This window comes from Triticum urartu, chromosome 6 (genome assembly GCF_003073215.2).
Source record: "Triticum urartu cultivar G1812 chromosome 6, Tu2.1, whole genome shotgun sequence".
Lineage (NCBI taxonomy): Eukaryota > Viridiplantae > Streptophyta > Magnoliopsida > Poales > Poaceae > Triticum > Triticum urartu.
Window position 1 is genome coordinate 406,038,762 of NC_053027.1, and position 22,714 is coordinate 406,061,475.

Here is a 22,714-nt window from a genome sequence, read left to right on the forward strand (position 1 = left end):
GTAAACGGGAGTTGCATAATCTCATATTCATAGGAACATGTATAAGTTATGAAGAAAGCAATAGCAACAAACTAAACGATCAAGTGCTAAGCTAACGGAATGGTTCAAGTCAATCACATCATTCTCCTAATGATGTAATCCCATTAATGAAATGACAACTCATGTCTATGGTTAGGAAACATAACCATCTTTGATTAACGAGCTAGTCAAGTAGAGGCATACTAGTGACTCTCTGTTTTTGTCTATGTATTCACACATGTATTATGTTTCCGGTTAATACAATTCTAGCATGAATAATAAACATTTATCATGATATAAGGAAATAAATAATTACTTTATTGTTGCCTCTAGGGCATATTTCCTTCATAGATCTCCTCTAGGAGCTGCAACCGGTACTCAAAAGTGAGCAATGGCATAGGTGGTGATCCGCTACCGGGCCATGGCTATCGGAGTTGCGAGCGGATGGGTGGTTGCATCTCAAATAAGGTGAATGGGGCTCTGGCTAGGGTTCGGGGTCACCGTCTGGCTAAATAGCAGAACTTGGCACCTCGTGTGATGTGCCGGAGCGGCATTCTCAACGGACCACTGGGTAACAACTAGTGTCCGCGTAGTTCCCGCACGTCAGTCTGTCGTGTCGGACGCTGTCGGGCGCGTTTGTGGCTCCTCATGTCCATCCCAGATATGAGCTGGATATATGAGGGGTACCGGTCAACCTAAACGTATAGGGCTGGTTTATGAAGCTGGTTGAGTCACGATTTTGTGACCGGTCACTGATTGAGCCGTGCGTATAGGGGTCGTTTGACGAGCCCCATTGTGGATTCTTTGAGGTGAACAACACAGGGACTAATATGAAAGTGTGCCTTTTGCCCTCTCTTGCTTTGTTTGCTTGCGATCCCAGCTAAGCAGTTGTGCCCTTTATACGAGCTTATATCAGTCAAGACAATAGTCCACTATCAGTAATTAATTAAGCAACAAACATGCTAATGAACTACTATTAACCATATCATGAATGGTTGATACTTTGTAAGGACATCTTCAACGTCGACTCTAAAAATGTTTGCATGAGTCTGGACCAACATGTCCGGATCCATTCTGCCATCCAACACGGTACCCTATCGGTCCACCATGCAGTTTGGACATCCGTTTTCCCGCAAATTGGAAGCAGACTGGAGGGGGTGCTTTGCGGGAGTCTAGACCGCCGCCACATAGGAATTCGACACCCCGGGCCCACTCAAATCCCCCCTCACAATCCCATTATCTTCCACTCTGCCCCTGTCCCCCTTGCTTCACATCTGCACCCTCCTCATCTGACACCGCCATCCAGGTATTGCCCGACGTCCGCAAGCCCCATATACGCGCTCGCTTTCCTTATACTATGGCGTCGTCAACCCAGGGTATGTCCGCAACCAGGTACCCTCCACCCCCTATCGACGTCGTCCATGATGGACACCACGCTCAACAGGTGTTTGATAAAATGTCATTGAGCTTATTTTTGAACTTCATGTCGTTTTTTAGAGTAAGAAGGATGGTCGGGTACTCAATGAAGGAGGATGAGTTGTTATGTGATGCATGGTTGGTTGTATCTGCTGACTTCTTAGGCAGGAGCAGAACGGAATCTTTTTGCAACATGTACATGGTTTATTTCATATGGGGAACACATTGCGCCCTATGACATGCACATTATCCATGAACACAATGTCAAGTCGTTAGCGTATCGATGGTACATCATCTAGAACTCCGCCATGAAATTTTGTGGTGTAGTTGATTGGTTGGAGGCAATGTGCCCATTGCACGCGGTAACCACGGTATTGTTAGTTTTGCTTCTTCTTGCTCTATATGTTGACTGATTTATTCGTTCACACAATATTGCTTACAAGTTGTGTAGCCTGCACGTGCTACCATGGTGTACTACAGGTCAAAGAGTAGACCATCCACGTACATACATTGTTGGATGACACTAAAGACACTATGTGTGGGACAACATGACCCATCAATGAAAACTTTGTTGAACATCCGGTTAATCTTGTTGAATTTGAACTATTGTTATACTTGACATATTTGCATGTTATTTATGTATGATTTGTGCTATTTTTATCTGAACATTGATAAATTCCGTCGTTTTGATGAAAATCGTCTGGTTAGTCGGAATTTGGTTTAAAATGTATGTGAGTACATTTGAATGGCCGGCTCCCGCATCAGTTTCCGCAGACTGGTCCCATTCCATAAAGAAATACGGTGTCCGGTTTAAGGGTGAGCGTGGGAGATGTCCTGAGAGCATGGCCAATGCATAGTCCTAGGATGATTCCGCGTATGCAATGTAGGATCTGATGTCAGAGAAAGTAGGTTCGGATGAGGAAGCGGGTTTCTTTGCAGGAGACAGGTGTTTGGAGAGAAAAAGTGTGGTCTAGTGTAAAAAACTAAAAAAGTTAGTATGAAAAGTAAAGATGCATATGTACTAAAGTCTTTATTTTTTATTCTTTGATGAGTCCCACTAGTGTTGGTTTGCATTGAGAAGAAAATTTTAATATAAATGCCTCAAATACTTTACCTTTTTATGGGGCATTTGTATCCATATACTATCATTACCATTGTATTATGCCCTAATAACCTAACCCCTTCAGGCTGACTTGTACTTGTTTAGGTGACGACACTACTCTTGCCGTGTAGCGAGCCTTTTGGTGTGTACCACATGTGGAAGACCCTGGCAGTTGCTTCTTTCTTTATGTAGTTGCATTTCGTATCCATGCATGTCGATTTGATGGCCTGTTAGCAATCAAAATCGAGTAAAGTTTCAACGCGGTAGTATGATGCAATACATTTTGCGGGGACTTGTGTCTTGTCCTATATTAATATACTCCTACGTGTCATGGATGCATAACGACACTGACAAATGTTTTTCGTTTTGTCCGGTGACTTTAGCTCTATCGTCGGTTGCACGCGGCATGTTGTGAACTAAATATTCTCACGCGCTTTCGTGTTTGTGAAGATTTCAATGCAGTTTTTTTTAGAAGCAGAAAAATGAGGTTTAGGTCCCAAAGCGTGCACACACACACACACACCCTTCCCCTGCCCCTCCAAGCAATTCCGCTTTTTATGCCTTTTTATTGGGACAACCGTGTGTGCGCCGGTTTTTTTTTCTCTTTTATTGCCTTCGCTTCATACTACACAGTGCATTCCGTCTCGTCTCCTTCCTTGTCTTGAGCGACGGATAGGGAACTCCCCTGCCGGCGAACCTCTAGATCCGTCTCCCCTCAACAACCATTTAGGTTACAGGTACATTGTCAATGACTAGTAGTTTAAGTTTTTTTTTTTTTTTGCAACATCGTTCGGGTTGAAAGCAGTGCTTTATTTCTGAGTTGGTCTCCTGGTTTTCCTCGAATTCGTAAATCTGAGCGTCCTGGACAAAACTTCGGTGTAGGCTAATGATCTCTTCTTGGCACGGTGTAGTTAGGGTTTATAGTCATTCGTGTGCGACAACGAGTTTTGATATCAGACATTTCAGATCAATTCAATGGTTCCTTACTTCACTCGCGATGACTATAGCTCTAGGACACTGGTCACTAGGAGCACCTACATGAAGACTTATTGGTTGTCATCGACAAGGTCAAGCCGGCTTCCGCAGAAGAGCTGCAACATAGATGCGTTCGCGTCTCGTTCTAGTGATGGCAGCGGTCGTTTGGAGATCTAGAAGTCTCGATGTAATTTGTATTATACTTCAGGTTTTTCGTACTTCTGCTGAATCTTTATAATAAATCTGATTTATTTTTTGAAAAAAGTGTACGCATTAATTTTAATCTAGGCTAATTTTAATCTAGGCATGATTGCAACTATCAGAGGACCATTATTTCGTTAACCAAAAGGCAATACGGAGAATAAAAGAAAAGCGCCCGTAGTTAGGTATGTGCTCCAATAATTCACATTATTTCCACAGAGTAAAATATTAGTATCAAGATGATATCAATTACACGTAACCTTTGCAACGACACGGTATCCAAACCAAGTTCACATATTGAGGATGTATACGACCAACAATGATAAAAAAAAGAAGAATGACAAACAAAGAGAGTCGATATGACCAACGACGCACAACAAATAAGCAGTAACAACCATTCACTGTCTTTGACGATACATGACTACAAGAAAGGTTCTCCAAAAATAACACCTCCATGAATGAAATGATGCGCATGCGTCGTCGTCCCCAGATTCGGCCTATGAAGGTTAGATCATGTATTTTCAACCCGGAGGGGACGTCCGAAAAAAGCAATACCTTCAACAGGGACACAACGCATAATTGCCGATATTTCTTAATGCAACTACCAAAGGTCATATGTAGGGATTTTGCACTGGAACTCGAGACCCGGTAATCAGACACCACCACCAAATCAATGTCTCGTGTATTGACATCACTACTTACTAAAGAAGACAATGCCGAGTGAAAGCACACACCCACACACCATGATCATGAAAAAAATGAAATAATTTGAACCATTCCGTGGGTTACATGCCCGGACACAGCCAACTATCTTCATAGCTATGGTATTGACATTAACACACAACCAAGATAATGCCTACGAACAAAGAACTGATGCACAAAACACAGAGCCTAATATCGTAACAGCAACATCATGCACACTTGCCTCAAAGCTAGTGATGTGACGGAGACGGCGGCGCCAAGATATGACAATTCATACGCACCATCCTACTCCACTGCCGCACCTCTTCAAACTGTAGTCGCTTTTGCCACAACATTGTTACTGCCACTGACCAAACCATTACCTATCCCCGAGCCATCGCCACCCGATGCATCACGTCACAGCAACCATAGTAGGGGACCACCGTGGTGAGGTGGTTCGATGACCTGGTGGTCGAGTTGTAGTGCATTGGCCATGGAAGCAGAGGATCAACCGACAAATCAAAGGAGATATCCGTGGAAAGTGTGCAATATGTCCGGGTTCCTGCATAGTGCATCCTTGTGCAAGGCGGCAGCAGACGCAACAACTGGGAGCTGGCGGCATGGAGCGGATCCTCCTAGAGCGTACTCGGGGATAGGGAAGATGACACTGGCTAGATCACGTGTTGGCCAAGCAAACAACCCAATCTATGGTCGGACATTACCTTGTCGATCTGCCAATTTTTGAGGGAGAGTTCGCCACAAAGACCGCCTTCTGAAGATCCAGCGGCTACTGCTAGGGCTCAATAGCTCGCCACATCAATGTTACACTCATGCCAGTCACCGCGTAAGGAGCCGCCATTGTCATCTCTCCGCTAGAACAAAGAGAAAGAAGAACCCTATCATCATCGCCGCCACCGTATAGGCAACACCCAGCGATGGCCTCTGGCGACGATGGGGTCGGAGGTGGTGTACATTGGGTCACCGTCCATGTCGCCCAGGTGCAATATCAGATTGTAGATTTGGTTACTAGTGGTGGGCCCAAAAATCCTACCAGGTCCCGTTACTGATGACCTACCTGCTACTAATAACTACTACCTCCTGGTTTACTAGCCCCCTTGTATTTTTGATAATATTTTTACCATAACTTTAACTAATAAAATTATAAGGTGTTTGTAAAAAAATAATATCATTGAAAAACATTTAAAAACAAATCCAACAATATAATTTTGGTGGCATTAATTAACATTTTGCTAGTCAAATATATGGTCAAACTTTGGCTCAAAATACAATGGTGAGTAATAAACCAGGAAGGAGTAGGGGCGGCTCCAGCGTGGGGTCGTGTAGGGGCGGCCGCCCCGGGTAAAATTTAGAAACCTAGGATATCCATGTACTGATTTTGGCCGGCGGCCACCATGGGAGGCGAGCAGGTTCGCTCGAAGGTCTCAGGTGTGATCGAGCATGAGGAGGGAAGAGGAAAATGATTCGCTAGATAACTTCTCGCTAGGAGATCTATAGATGGGCCAATCAAGTAAGCCCAATAAAACTTAAATAAGCCCATTAGTTACTTTTCACATGCACAATTCCTTTTCTATCGATCGTGCAACTGATTGTCCTGAACTCATGCCTCACGCGATCACGCCCTGCCGACGCGGCACCGCCTCCACTGCAGTCTCGCAGTCGCCGACACTGCCCAGGTCTGTTCAGCTTGTTCTCGATGTCGTTCACCCGGGAAGCGGAATCACCGCCGCCACCGTACGTCTCCGCAGTCCCTGCTCAAAACAACAAGCAAGCAGGCAACAGAGGCAACAAGGACCAGGTTCTTTCGCTATCCCCTAGTCTTCTCTTCTGTTTTTTCGTATCATGTTTAATTTGTTGTCATGTTGGCCTAATTCTTGGAAGTTGAACACTGAAAGTTAATTAAAAATGTGATGTTCAGGCCATCTACCAAATCCTCCATGCATAACTACAACTTAATGGTAAACATTTGTTGTGTCCTTTGTTTGAACAAATGGCATACTATGCTGCGATTTAGATTAATCTGATTGTTTTTACATGTTTCGGGTACCTAATGGACTAGAAGATTAAATATTTGGGGAAAAGCATGGAAGATTTAGCCAGCGGGAGCCCAGGTTAGACTTTATGTGATTTTTTGCATTATAATTTTTTGCCTAGTTCTTGAGGATGAAACTACTTTGATAAACTTATTATGTTGATCACCTTGCCTTCATGCATATTCTTGGCCAATCATTTTTCTTGATTGTCTTATTTGATCATATTGTGGCTTTGATTGTTTGTTTCCTTTAAAAGCCCGCCCCGGGTAACTTCAAATTCTGGATTCGCCACTGGGAAGGAGGTAGTAGTTACTAGCGGCATGCCGAAAGTAGCGCCCGCCACTGGTATTTTGTTCTTTACGCCACTGATAAACATGATACTAGTGGCAAAATCTTTCTCGCGCTGACACTAGTTACTGAAAAATCATGGTGCCCCCATGTTTGATTTTAGTAATTAATTCCAATCCCTATAGACTAATAGTGTCTTTAAGTTATACTTTCAGGTTTGTCCATAGGCAATGCTTGAAGACCATATGTTGGTTTCAAGGTTGAATGTGAGTTTATTTGATGACAAGGGTGTTATTCAAGGAGTTATCCAAAGATTTGTCATGTGAGAATTGAGCCTATTGCAAACATGTATTGAAGAAGAAGATTGTATGATCTTTCATATTTACCTTCAAGACATCATATTTATGAACAGAAATGAAAAGATACAAGGTTGATCAAGTCAAAGTGCAAAGAGTGAATTCAAGTTGATCAACAAACAAAGCATAGAAGATGTATCGAATGGGATCATGTGATCTCATGGTATGGTAAGTATTGTCCATTATGCTTTGTGTACTAGCCCAGGATCTATGTAAGGTTTCTTTGTGGGTTAGGTATGTTGTGGGCTTGCATCAAAAGGATGATATCATATAACCCATGGAGGATGACATCAAGCGGTGACCATCATCAAGGTTGTGTTGTGCAAGTTCAAGTGAAGCATCACGAAGAGATCACATGCTTGAAGCTTGCCCTCCATTTTGGTGATAATGGACATGTGAAGATGTGCCAAAGAGAGGCTCATCCATCATGGAGTATGGGCGAGCAATTCACTAGTCTTGATCGAGTCGGCACAATCAAGAAAAGTGGTCCAACTTGAGGAGGTCAAGATTGTCATCATCTAATTTAAGTGGACTATGCGCAAGGCAAAGTTATAACCTTGAAAGGTTTCCATCTTACCGGTCTCATGATGTTAGCTGGAAGACCGGGTTATAGGATCGATAGTTGTACTATCAAGGGGGACTCTCGCGTGAGTAGCTTGGTTGTATCATTCGTAGAGAGGAGCATGGCAGCGGCGGTAGTGATGGAGAAGGCACCGACCCTCTGGTCGATGCTGGGATGGGAGGCGCCTCATCTCCTTCTTCTTCTTGCCTTGACCCTCTCTCTATGGTGGAACCAACTTCATGTCCAATACAAGCCTTGGTCATCAATGATCCCATAGGGGAAAACGGGGACGGAATTAGAAAAAAATCTGAAAAGTTCTGGTCAATTTTCGTGGTTGTCGGGAGCTCAGACGAGCAGCTATGCTCGTACGGAAGGCATTTCACTTGGACTTTGGGAGCTATTTCTGATTTGTGTTGCCATTTCTTCATATGAACTTCAATTTTGACATTCTTGGTCTCATTGGATTGCTATGAAAATCCTGATGTATTAGAGACCTTGGATCTTCAATTTGGACACTTTGATAAATGTAAAATCATCAAAATCTTCAAATGGCCCTGATCTGGTGCGTGGAACTTCTTCGTTTGACCCCCAATTTGGTTCTTTTGATGTCCCAAGTTCATGTCACCACACCTTCAGAGACCACACAACAAAGAGAAAATAATAAAAACTAAATAAAAATAATGTGTGCAACGAACTTGGTAACACAATTAAATACCGTGAACTATGCATTAGGGACATGAATAAGTGCTAGATGGATATGATATGATAGATTTTGGCACTAGAATATACTATAAAAAGTATGCATAAAATCCACTCATCAACCACAACAGCCACAACTTTCCTATATGGAGCAGTTGTACCGCTCTAGTGTTTTTCTGCAGCGTAACCGTTAGATTCCTGGGGGACTATTTTAGGGGATCTTCTTCCCCAACGGCCCCAACTTCTTTGAGAAAGTTTCCCACCACCATTGTGGAACTCTTGGAGCTTGCTTTTTTCTCTATTTCTCCCGTGAATCTTACAACTTTTTGATGGAATAGAGAGAGGAGATATAGATGAATATTTCCACCAATCCATCTCTCCTCTAAGTGAGGGGAATCCTTTGGATCTAGATCTTGGAGTTCTTTGGTGTTCTCCTTTCTTGTTCTTCCTCTCATACTGCTCTATAACATTAGTTGCTTGTGGGATTTGTGAGTGAAGGACTTGTGCATTTCGTGTGCTCTTGCCACTGCATTAGTTCCATTGGGGTCTCCACGAGGATTCGTGGGAGTGAATGTTGAGTAGTTTATTACTCTTGGGTGCTTGCTACCCTAGAGCTTGTTCCTCTTGGATGCTTGAGTGCCTTAGATGATTGGTGTTGTCACGGAGCTAAATCATTATGGTGTAAAGCTTCAGGAGGCTTCAGGAGCCTCCAATCAAGTTGTGGAGATTGCCCCAGGTAATGTGTACGGGTTGGGCGGCCGCTCTCAAGGGTCTCCAATTGTATGGGCTCGGTTACTGCTCTCAAGGGTCCCTTAGTGGAGTCATGACACCTTTTATTGTGCATGGGCGTGAGGAGAATACGATGAGCCATATGTGATGCTTGGGGAGCATTGTGCCTCCACAACGCTCTAACGGATATTAACATCCGCAATTTTATTTAGGTTTGTGCTTGGTAAATCAAATGCTAGTTTTATTCCGCATTTATTCAAGCCTAAACTATAATTGTTTAAAAACGCCTATTCACCCCCTCTAGGCGACATTCACGTCCTTTGAGTTATGACTTTTGAAATTAGAAAAGTAGTTTGTGCCTTGTAATTTACCTGGCCAGTTTAATTAGACACTTAGATGATTAAATATTACACCCTCCCGGTGGCGCATCAACGGCACTCCTCCACGGTGCGTCCCTACGGCTGCGGCTCGGCATAGCCTCATGCAACGCAAAACCACCGCCACTCGGGAAGACGACGCCATCTCTGTCGACGGCCAGGAGGAGTAGCTGTCGCAAGGAAGTGGCACTCGACGGAAGCTGTGGAACTCCCCCCTCGACAACCACTTCGTGCTTCTGCTTTGGCGGTGTGGCGGCACGGAGGGCAGTCAAAGCTTATTGTTCTGTATTGTATCATTGCCAGCAGTGATTACGGAGGTGGAGGGACCTTCAATGCAATCGTGACCCTTGGTCTTGGTCTCTAGAGGTGCTTCTGCAGCCGGTGACTGGAGATGACATGTAATATGAGATGTTGTATGTTGAGTATAGAATTTTTTTCAAGATCAAACATGAAGCAACTGGCCTGACACTTTGGCTACAAACCTCATCCATTTCGTCACAACTTTTGCAAAACCTTCTCCACCCATAGCCTATTCAAATCATACATTGATAAAATTAAAGTTCCAATTTGCATTTTGTTGGTTTTATTTTTTTACTAATATGAATATGGTTAAAGAAAAGTCAAATAATTCCTCTTTCTACAAATTTATAAAAAAAGACTGATAGATCAAAAGTTATTGATTCGTAACTTTATCAGCTGCAAGGTATAAAAGAAAACCTTTATCAGATGCTTTAAATTGGAACTGTGGTAAGTTGGCCCCTAGCTTACACGTCGAACCACTTACTTGTGGCGGGTAGAGTATATGCTCACCATTAGCATTTCAAATCCCAGTGATTGATCAATATTTGCACCCGTTATTGTCATCAGTTCCAAAATACCAGTGACGGGGGTAAAATTTTCACTGATAATTGATTATCAATGACGTTGCACGACTTTGCGTCCGCTACTGGTATTTAGGCATACTAGTCATTGTATACGTGTAATGCATATTATTTTGGAAGTATATTAAGTGCACGTAAATATTAAGTAGAATATTATTTACGTGTTATTATGTGATTAGCATTATTTTTGACATGAAATTAACTGCACGCTAAACGTGTTGAGCGCTCGCATCGAAGCAGTTTAGGTCGTTGGATTGACATGATTTAATGATCGAAATTAATTGGATTCGTCCATTTGAATCTTTTTATATTGGTATAGATTATTAATAATGGGTGCAAAAGGATGTCTGCCACTAATAAACTCCATCAAGGAAGTAGTTCTACAATATTGTACTGCTTGTAAGAGCATCTCCAATGCCGATCCTTAAACCGTCCGCATACGTCTGGACCACGCAGTCCGAACATGTTGTGCCATCCAACGCGAGTCTGTATCGGTCAATTCGTCGGTCCGGACGCACTTTCTCCCGCAAAGTGGTGATAAAGTGTGTGTGTGGGGGGGGGGAGGGGGGGGAGGGGGGGGATTGCGGGAGTTCGGACAACACCCACATTAGACTCCAACACCCAAGGTGCACTAAATGCCCCCTCACGGTCTCATTTTCGTCCACTCCGTTCCTTCTCTCCCTTAATTTCCATCCGCACCTTCCACCTCCGCCGCCACCGTTGTACCTCTTCGGCCGCCACAAAGGCATTGTCGGACGCCTGCTCACCTTTACGACGTCGTTCTTCACCTTGGAGCTGTTTGTACCCAGGCACACTCCCCCCACCCCCCTGTCAACGACCTCCACGGCGGACACCACGCCAGACAGGTGTTCGGTCAAATGTCATTTAGCTTAGTTTTGGATGTCATGTCGTTTTTTCAGAGTACGAAGGATGACGGGGTACTCGACCATGGGAGATTAGCTATTGTGCGATGCGTGATTGGTTGTATCCAAGGATTTCGTAGGCTAGAGCAGAGGGGGTCCTTCTGACAGCACATTGCCCTACGAGGCTACGACATGCACATTATTCAAGAACACAATGTGAGTCGTTATTGTATCGTTGTTACGCTATCCAGACTAGCGTCAACAAGGTTTGTCACGTGGTTCGTCAGCTGGAGGCAAGGTGGCCATTGCATGCGATAGAGGACGAGATTATAATTTTTGTTTCTTTTGCTCAATTTGTTTAAATCATTCATTCACTCGATGTTGGTGTACACATTATATAGCACACACACGCTATCGTAATTACCACGGGACAGAGAGTCGACCATTTACGTACACACACTGTTGGATGAAACTGAAGGGCAGTATGTGCGGGACGACATGCTCTGGACTCTGGATAATCTCGTCGAATTTAAGATATTGTTGCCCTATACTTAATTTACATACTGCGTATGAATGATTTGTGGTATTTTCTATCCAAATTTTGATGAATATCGGCCGGTTTGCACGAATTTTATTCGGTTAATATAAATGCGGGTTGAAATGTAGTTGGATGACGGTGTTCGGCATCCGTGTCCAAAAACCAGTCCCTGTTTACGGACAGATGCCGACGGTCAGCGTTGGAGTGCCCTAATCTGGACCGAGAAACCCTGTAATTCTTCTTGTGCATCGGTCTTGTCCAATAATTCACATGAGTCCTACCCCTAAATTACGAGCCAATAATCTAAGGATCTTACTACCTGATACAGAGCAAAATCATGGTAATTGCCCATATAATTAGCTTACTAAATCACAGTTAAGTCACGCTAGACCATTCGAAGTGACAGGGTTTGCGCAGAGGAACACCGTTGCAGAAAGCTCTCGGAGCTAGCTCGCGCGCGTCAACACTGCGCTGGATATGATCGATGGATGACTCCGGCGTATGAAACATGACACTGCTCAGTGGTCGCAAATGTTTGAAGCATCTCAATATGTATTGTATACTCTATATCCAGCAGTCCAAGGGCAGCTTCTAAGCTTTAGTTTGACTCGCTAGGGCCATACACGAAGCCCCGTTGACACTTTGACCGTTGAGCTAGCCGCATGAAGCATCGATTCCGTGGTCCTATCTTTCAAACGTAAATCTCTCCACGTTATTTTAAAGGAACCGAGCTGTTTTCTTCTACACCTAAGTCCTATCGAGCTGAATCTGTCGCACGGCGTTTCCCACTTGGTCTTGCTAACTCGATCCATCGTCTCCTCCACATTCAGTGAACCGATCGTTTTCGCCCATACAATATGGTCCATGCAAGACTGTGACATGCATAGTATTTTTACTTACCTAGTTTGATACGGAGCTGCTTGATGACTTGATTCTAGCTAGATTGAGCAGGTCTCGATTTCTTGGAGATTTTTGACGAACTAGCAGGAGCTCTGCTTTGCATTAAGTAGGGAAAAATAGTGTCCATTACAGTTTGGGAGCAGGCTGGGAACAGCCGCAGGGCCTCAAGAGGGAGCAAAGAACAAAAATACTTCCTCCGTTCCTAAATACTTGTCTTTCTAGGCATTTCAACAAGTGACTATATACGGAGCAAAATGAGTGAATCTACACTCTAAAATATGTCTACATACATCCGTATGTAGTGGTCATGTGAAATGTCTAGAAAGATAAATATTTAGAAACGGAGGGAGTAAAAAAGAAAAAGAAAAGAGTTTAGTTACATATTGGCTGCCTCTTGAAACATGCAGATATCAGTCTTTGCTTTGCCCGCGACTACATGCGCCGGTGGGATTGGCCCTCTCATTTTCCGCAGGCGGGATCAGGCCCTCGCTCGTCTACATTTTCGGGAGGTTTCGTTGGGCTCTTTTCCTCGTGCACTGTTCGGGAGATGCTGAGACCGAGCGTTTGCCTCAAAAAAAGAGAAGATTGAGACCGAACGTGGTGCGAACTATGCTTATTTGACCAGGAAATTAGCTTAACAAATTTGGTTCATTCTGAAAATCAAGTACTCTTTGGTATTGGCTCCATCCCAAATTACTTGTACATGTTAATTACTCCCTCCGTTCCAAAATATAAGAACGTTTTTTATATTAGCATAGTGTCAAAAACGTTCTTATATTTTGGGACAGAGAGAGTAGGTCTTAGCGGAGGGAGGGGGTGCGTTTCTAGGAAAGCCACTAAATCGAGACGACATAGACGTATATGGTCTGTTTGAAGACGTTTCGCCACATGCTTAGCATAGTATATTTTTTTAAAATGAAGGCTCAAGAAGAGCCCGACTTTAAATTAACAAAGCCATCTACCGTCCAGGAGTAAAAGAATATGGCCACCACACAACATCGATCAAATGATACATGGTGGGCTGGAAGAACATTTTACAACGCTACACCTACAACCAGCAAACAGAAGATTACATATGAAAAACTACTAGTTGAGGAGAAGCCCACCACAAAAGGCACCTAATACGACTACGAGTGAAGCCTCGAGGATCGGCAACCGGCAGAGGAGTCGAACACAGGACTGAAAACCAGGAACTGGAGATGACCCAACACCTGCCTCCTCTAACATCGAAGGGGGTCTTCCCTCGCCTAGGCTCGAAGGCGCCGCACCATCGAATGTAGAGACGCTCACCCGAGAGCTAGAGAAAAGGTTGGTCTTGAGTCCAGGGCAGCTACGGAGCACGACCACAAGTAGCAAAGGTTGGTCTCGAGTCCGGGGCAGCCACAGAGCACGACCACAAGTAGCAAAGGTTAGTCTCGAGTCCGAGGCAGCCACGGAGCACGACCACAAGTCGAGCACACACACATCAGCAACACCACCGTCACCGAAGGAGACCGATAATAGAGGGTAGGCCGCCGGTAGAGTCGTCGAAAGGAAGGAGCTGTGGAGCCACAAAGACTCGACAGACACCAGCCGCCCACTTGCAAGTTGCTGCACACAACCCAAAGCACCAATCTTCCCCACGCGGCGCCTCCAAGGAGGACACGACGCACCTGGCGCCGCCGTGGCCCATCCATCGCCGGGATTCGAGCTTTCGCCCGAGAAGCTTGGCCGAGGTGGGGAGGGGAGCCCATTACGACGACTCCAGGGCGTAGAACCACGCAAAATGGCGCCGCCACCGCCGCTCTGGAAAAATCAAAGTGGGGTTTCCCTCGGGCTCGTCCCGCAGCACCAGTTCGAGGAGCACCCTGCCGGCACCGGATCCGGTGGCCAGAGGCCCCAAATCGGCGAACCAGCCGAGGGAGAGAGCAGAGAGGTGATGCCTGACCTTCAAATATGGAGCGGAGGAAGGATACCTCACCGCCTCGCGACCACTACCGGCCTGCTCCTCGCTGCCCAAGCAGCCGAAGAAGCCGGTCCGCACCTCCCGCGCACACGCCGACGGCCGAAGAGACGGCGCCGCCTCGCCGACCAGGGCTGCCACCCTGGATTCCGGGGTCCTTCGCAAGAGTGAAGCGACGAAGACCTTGTCGCTACTGTCATCGGCAACTGCACAGGCGCTGCCCGACGACCACCTCGGGTGACGGCAAGGGAGGGGAGGATGGAGAGGGGTAGCGCCGGGCAACCGTAGACGCCCTCGAGCCACCCTGGGAGGGCAGCGCGAGGGAGGGCGAAGGGAGGGGGAGGGGGGGTGTTAGCATTGTATATACAGCTGAAGCGGTTTAGGTTACATGCTTCTAAAGTGCCAGTTCGTCGGCAGCTCATACGTATTGCATGACAGTTGACGCAAGTGACATTGAAAGCGTCTACGACCATGAGAAAGCAGTCTGTGCCAAGCTACTCGATCTATTTAGTTTATCATTTCAATCAATCCAGGAGCTGCAAAGCTGGGCCTCTCTTGCTTGAATTGTTCAGTGAGCCTCCTTTTTGAAAAAAAAATAATCAACGGTGCGTCGATTGCAAGCGAAGCGCACGGATTCGCAACGTCTTGACAGAGACCAAATCAACTCACAAAGCCCAATTTGATTGAGCCGACTTCGTCCAATATTTTCAGTCGATGTGATCACGCAAGTGCCGAAGGGGAAAAGTAGTTTGAACTTTGAACTTGGATGCTCGCCCCACGCCGATGACTCTAGCCACGGCCGGAGATACAAACTGTAATAGGAGATCTACGGCTCTTCCCACCAAGAGTGAACACAAGAAAGAAAGTAAAAAAAAAAAATGCGACTCCTATGCTTTCCAGGCAAAGCAGTTCTATAGTAATAGCAATGAAAAAGTTGTAGTTCGTTCAAACAGCTCCACTGAAATGGTCGACTACATCCACAATACTATCAGTACTTGTCATTCGTTTGTTAGTCCACCTGGAAAGGGAAACCGTTAGAAATAGTGTAAAGTTCGTATCTAGGAGTACTTTTGAAGACTGATGCGCAATCAGTTGAGGCGTTCGACAGGGTGGATTGAACGGCCCTTAGGTATTTTTCCTATCTTTTTTAACACGGGAAGGTTTTTTTTAAGAGCAACATGGGAAGGGGGTTAGAAGGTCTCAAAGCTGGCATTAATTAAACACAAAAGTTTCACAATATTGAGAAAAGGATCATAGAAAAGGAAATTACAATCGTGTCCTCCCATTTTACATTTTAGTACCCCAGCAAAAAAAAAACACAATCGAGTCTTGAATCTTTCGGCGACCTCGTCAAAGATTTCTTGACCACCATCTCTTGTCACAACATTGCCTACACGTGCATTTCAAAAAAAAAAACATTGCCTACACGTGGCAGGGAGAGAAGGGTCTCCGGTTGAAGACATGAGCATTGAGATTTGCCGGCAAATCCGTTCGAAGCCAGAATTGCAACCAAGACACCCAAAACGCTGCCCTGCAGTTTTCTTTTTCGGAGATCAAAATCATGCATGCAGCATGCCACATCCTTTGGAATTCCATGGTTTAACTTTTAACGAATGACTAGTTCCTTCTAGCTTCTCTCTTTAGTCCAAATTTTCAGTTCACAACTCATACACTAATTTAAGTGTTCGTTGTTCCCAATGATGATGTTTTCAACATATTATAATACTCAATGTTACGACCCAAATTTCAACTCCAAACTTTCACTTTCAGACGTTCACACTTCCTATTGATAAAACTGTCAACTAAATATATTTTAATATTTTTGTTTTTGCGGGGGAACTAAATATATTTTAATCTAATTTAGCATTCTATTTTTCCAATGAGAAATGATAGAAGTCTACTATGTGTATTTATAAGGCCAGTCATAGTGGGAGTAATTTAGCTAGTAACATAGCGCACTTCAAGAAATTTTTGCTTATATAGCAAGTATTTAATGTGAGGTAGTAACATAATATGTTATTGTAACATAACGCTTTCCAAGACAAGATGAGTCTACAAGCTAATAAATGAAGCCATCTATGACACTATTATTATGTTACTTTGCATTATAAAGATAGTAACTTAGACTAGTGTCATGCATATGACACTAGTCTAAGGCTAGCCATAGTGGGGATAACTTAGCTAGTAACTTAACACACCCCAAAACAATTTTGTTTATGTGGCAAGTATTTAATGAGGAGAGAGGTGTTTGGAGTAACATAATATATTACTGTAACATAGCGCTTCACGAGGTAAAATGAGTCTATAAGGCAATAAATAAAACAATCTATGGCACTACTACTAAGATACTTTACACTATGAAGGTACTAACTTAGACTAGTATCATATGCATGACACTAGTATAAGTTATTCCCCACTATGACCAGCTTAATTTCCATTCTATTAGTAGTACAAAATTCAGAGTTAGTAGGCTGTTATAAATACCATTGAAAGAAAGCTAAGCTACTAAATGAAGCCGATTAAGAAAGAAAAAACTAAAACCAAGAACTTCCATAACGTTATGTTGTCACACCCCATAGATCTAGAGCTGGATGGCACAATTTAGAGCATCTACAGTTGGACTTGGCAAATCTAACCCCTAAACGTTCATGGACACACCCACGGACGCATATGAACGGGCCTTATATTTTGCTCCTGGCATCCACATATTTCAAATCTGGACTCTCAAACCCATGCAGACCCATGCACGTCGATCATACAAGCCAATGTCGCACGTAAATAACAAATGTTGGTACCGAGCATACATAGTGTTTATATAAAATTTATTTTAAATGCACAACTCAAACATTAGCTTCTTGGTTTCCATTGTGGGTCCACATGTGCTCCAAAAGATTATTGAGTAGCTGCGTGTGCACATGATGATCTCGAAGATTCTGATGCATCTATAGAAAGTTGAGAGTAGTCCTGCGCATTTGGTTCTCTGAGATACTCAGGTCCAAACACCTCCACCCCGTGCACAGGACAACTTAACAGTAGTCTTCAGGCACGTGCTCTCCCCTGCCCTGACTATCTCACCAATGACATCTGCAGCAGTACCCAGTGCAAGCATCCTCAGATCAGCCATGCACTTCTGCTTGGCAGAGAAAGAGAGTTGTCTGCAACAATCCCTTGTGAGCTTGAAGTAGTCGTTGTCTTCCTCCACTCCCTCCATAATGCGCAAAAACAATGGTTTCCGTTTGCGAAAACGGTGACGAAACCATGGATCATCTGGGAAAGTAGGCTTGGGAGCAAAGTAGTCCCTGTGCAGTAGCTTTGCTCCGGACACCCTATCCCGGTTGACCGCTCTTCTCCGTTTGATTGAGCCCTTGAAGTTGAAAATATGCTCCACTTGACGGTCTATATTATACTGCATGCTCATTAGCATAATCATGTTCACTTCTTCGTCCGAATCCGAGGAATCGAAGAACTCATCTGAATCATTTGATCAAGCTCCGTCGGTCCATACTCCTCGTCCTACGAAGCATCGGAGTCCATCATTTTCCCTAATAAAATCACAAAAAATCCGGTCAGAGAATGTGTCGTACACATCAAGCGCAAGGCGGAGCCAGAGAGTTGCCGGACGTACCACGACGGCGTCCGGGCCGGCGACGATGTCCCATGCGGCGGAGGATGGGACAGAGGACTGCTCTGCCAGAGCTGGTGGCGCAGAAGCTAGGAACGACTGCGGAGCACGCGCAGCGGCGAAGTTGTGAGACGGATGTCGAGGAGGAGGAAGGAGAGATGAGAGAGCAAATGGACCCGGCAGGTCTGGAGTGGATTTGGTGCAATTTTCTATGGGATCGAGGTATCGAGTCCAACGTGGCGGGCGTGCCCGGGCGTGTCCGGGCGCCCCATATCCGCGTTATATTTGGGCTGGATATGAGGGGTGCCGGTCAGCCCGGGCGTCTGAGGCCTGTTTGGGTCAAAATTTCGTTACCTGATAGTTACCGGGCGGCTCGCCCGAGCATATAAGGCGGGTTTGAGGCGCCCCGTTGTAGATGTTCTGACATCGCAAGCCACACACGTGATCCCGTTATGACAAAACCCTTTGTTGAATGCCACAACCGGAGACTACTTGTCGTCAAGTACCGCCGCCCAACCTACAAGCCGGGATAGCAGGTCATAGTACCAACTATAACCTATTGTAGGGACATGACGCATCACAACTAGAGTCGAGGATGGAGAGAACATCTTAGCTGGAGTCGAGGATGGAAGGCACATGGTGCCAGATCCGAGGCACTCGACGTATATTGTCGACTAGGTTGCAGGTGGACACAAAATTGGGCGGTGGAGGAAGGGTGAGACACAGTCAAGGATGAGATGGCGGCGGTGGCAAGGGGCAGAGCGGCTACTACATGGGCTCTTTTGTTGGGGTGGGGGTGTCGGGGGCTCCCGGAGTCGCTAGGAGCCATCCGGGCGGCTAGGGCGACGAGAACTCTTCCAAAAATCCAGGAAGTAAAGTTTTCTTGACCTTTGCATCCCCACTGCATAGGCTAGTGTTTCTGGTTTTGAAACATTTTTTTTTGCGAATTTGAAATAAAGAGTTGCAAGAGGATATTTGCTTGTAATCGAAACCATGAAGCATGTTGTGTTCTTTGGTAACAATATGAAATTTTGTTCAAATCAAATCCATGAAACATGGCATATTCTTTGATAATTCCATGCTTTACTTTTTTTAATGACTAGTTCTTTCTTAAGCACGAGCGTTAACTTTGAACTCGAAACTCCCACTTCTCAACTTACGTAATAATTCAAGCGCTCGCTATTCCTAATGATCAACTTCTTGACTTATGATGATACTTTCAACGTATTAGTATAAAATCAGATGTTAAGACTCAAGTTTCAACTCGAGATTTCCAATTCTCGTGCTTAGTAATTAGGATGTTCACACTTCCTATTGGTAAAACAGCCAACTAAATATATTTTATTCTGCGATTTAGCGTTCTACTTTTTTGACGGAAATGATATGCCTTTATAAGAATTAAGCTAGGCTGCTACATGAAGTATCCTGGTGGCTATAAACACTCAAAGAATGATGTTCCGGGCAGCATCCACGGAGGGAGCCCTATGTGCGCCCCCACCGACCTCCGGGTTCACCTCGGCCACTAGCGACTCCTTGCCGGCCTTGTGAGCAGACGACGACGACATCCCAACAGACTGCGGCGGCGTAGACGCGTGGGGTTTGCGATCCGGCGGCTTGCATGGTTCCTTGTGCAGTCCCTCCGTAGCCCTAGATGAGTTTTTGTAGGAAGAAGAAGACTTCCTTTCCTTCCGGCTAGGGTTAGGGCGACCCTGATCCTCCTCGTGCCGTGATTCTGCAGGACTCCACCCCTCGTACTCCGAGAGGTATGCAGGATCGCAGCGCCTTGGGGAGCCGTACGATCGATTAGCGGACTCAGCCGCGGTTGTTCCGACGCCCAGCATAGACTGAGATGCGGAGAAAATGCCACACACAGCCGGCGCAGTGGCCGGCGGTGGTGGCTGCGAGGCGGTCGCCTCCAGATCGCCAAGGGCAAGAAACCCTAGCGAAGAGGCTGCTGGAACGCTAGGCACCGAGGGGCCAAGCGATCGGCCTGCGGACATGGCCGCTGCTGTTCTGACGGCCAGCCTCGGCTTGGACGCAGAAGGGAGGCCGCACACAACGGGCGCGGTGGCCGGCGATGGTGACGGCAAGGCTATCGCCTGTAGATCGCCTAATGACATGCGCAACCCCTTTACACGACCCTCGGTTACCTTGTCTCTTTGACGCTTCGAATATGTCCTCCCTGCTAGTTAGGAGATGGTAACTTGAGATCTCCATATTTGGGTTTCTAGTAATATAAAGAATGATGTTTTTCTTCACTGGTTAGTTAATTATAAACACTCAAAGAAAGTTAATTAAATGGAATTGCCCGTACCATGCAACTAGAAACATATCATTATGCAAACCAATCTATAATTGGATGGTTAGAAGGACAGTGATATTTTAGCCCATCAGGGTTCATGTCCTCGTGCTCGCATTATTTCTGAATATATCTGAAGAATTCCAGCGATACACTTTCAATGAAAGGAGACATTTCCGTCAACGCTAAGGCGTCTACGGTGACTTCGTAGATCTCAAAATAATATGTCGGCTCAGTCTCTCAAAGATGCTCATAAAAATATGGTATGCGTGTGTGCATTTATAGGAATGACCGTATAAGCGTATATATGAGCGCTTGAGTCGGTAGTGTGTTGAAAAAATCACATCATCAACTCCCGTGGAGAAAAAAGAAACACGTCATATCATTCCATATACTTTTTCAAACCGGCAGAGCAGGGTACACACGCATTCCTGAATCCTGACCCACAAACTACTCCATCGTTTTCCAACAATAGAAAAAGAACTACTTGGATATGACACCCACTATTCTTCCTCGTTTTGTCAGCCAATGGTCCCTGCTCGGAACCTGCCCCAATTGACCACGTTTTGCCATCGCGCCGCGCCGAGCATAAGGGCATGTACAATAATGTTATCTTAGAAGTGCTACGTAGGATAAATGATGAGATGGAGGAGAAAGACCTTATAAGAAAAGACTTGTCTTCTCTTATTTAAGATAAGACAAGAGATGATCTCTTAACACAATTCTCACCATGTTTTAAGAAATTACTAGTTATTAAAGATAAGGCTAAGATATAACCCATTATAAACATACTTTTTTGTCATCTTTAAATTGCATGCAAGACTTAAGATAAAACTGTTTTATCAACTATTGTACATGCCTTAAATAGCGCAACGTCTGAGCAGCTCAGATCAGGCAGCCATTTCCCTTCGGACCAGCGTCAATACACTGAACAATCCATCCATCACACACTCGACCGAAAAAGAGAACGGGAGAGGTGCATAGGAGTGAGCAAAGCTAGCAATGGTGAGGGCTCCTTGCTGCGAGCAGACAGGGATCAAGAGGGGCCCGTGGACGGCGGAGGAGGACATGACCCTGGTGGCTCACATCGAGCAGCACGGCCACAGCAACTGGCGGGCGCTGCCGAAGCAGGCCGGCCTGCTCCGCTGCGGCAAGAGCTGCCGCCTCCGGTGGATCAACTACCTGCGCCCCGACATCAAGCGTGGCAACTTCACCAGCGAGGAGGAAGACGCTATCATCCAGCTCCACGCCATGCTCGGCAACAGATGGTCCACCATTGCCGCCAGGCTGCCTGGGAGGACGGACAACGAGATCAAGAACGTATGGCACACACACCTCAAGAAGCGACTCGACTCGTCCTCGTCCAAGACGTCCGGCCAGGCAGGGCCTAAGCGCAAAGCCAAGAAGCCTGCTGTGGTTGCGAGCGCGCTCGAGGGCCCGACCTCCAAGCCAGCGTCTTCACCGGGGCACTCCCTCTCGATGTCGCCGGAGCAGTCCCTCTCGACGTCGTCCGCCACCGACTACTCGATGACCTCGTCATTGGAGAACACGGGCAGCTCTTCTTCCTGGGAGGAGTTCCAGATTGACGACAGTTTCTGGTCGGAGACACTGGGGATGTCGGTGGACAGCTCCAGTTTCGGGATGGAAACCAGCGACACCTTCAGCGTAGATAGCGCATCGCCGTCATCGAGCAACGATGAGATGGACTTCTGGGTCACGCTGTTCATGCAGGCTGGTGACATGCAGAGTTTGTCACAGATTTAGGCCTTATTCTGTATGAAGGAAATCAAAACGTAGAATTTAGAAATAGTACAGGAAGTTGATAGTATGACACTTGTCATTCTAAGAAATTGTCTTGCCTCACTACTACACACAAAATAAGCTTTGAGTGGATGGACAGATTCCTCCAAAAACACAGAAATTGAATAATATTTCTATGAAATTCTCGTACGCGTTTCCTACAAACTGAATGCATCTATAAAAAATTAGCCTCTGAAATATATGTTCCTATGCTTTTTCTGTAAAAATCCTTCAAACCAAATGAGACCTTAATGAGAAAATTAGGTTATGTTACATAGAATTTTTTGAAGAAAAGGGATTTTACCCGCCCCATTTTGATTGGAAACCAGGCAATCAAACAAGCCAACAATTGTTCCCCGCGCTCAAACCTAGCCAAAGTAGTTGCGCCAGATTAGAACGGCAACAAAACGAAAT

General features: G+C 45.3%; 1 protein-coding gene across 1 annotated transcript; it reads left to right on the top strand.

Moving 5' to 3' along the window:
- Positions 1-21,385: 21,385 nt before the first annotated feature.
- On the top strand, positions 21,386-22,410 carry LOC125513803 (transcription factor MYB30-like). Its single transcript, XM_048679011.1, has one exon. The coding sequence runs from the start codon at positions 21,503-21,505 to the stop codon at positions 22,262-22,264; it is 762 nt and encodes a 253-aa protein (XP_048534968.1). The 5' UTR covers positions 21,386-21,502; the 3' UTR covers positions 22,265-22,410.
- Positions 22,411-22,714: the final 304 nt, after the last annotated feature.

Bases quoted from the DNA above. Each gene is read 5' to 3' on its own strand.
- LOC125513803 (XM_048679011.1), top strand. From the start codon at position 21,503: ATGGTGAGGGCTCCTTGCTGCGAGCAGACAGGGATCAAGAGGGGCCCG.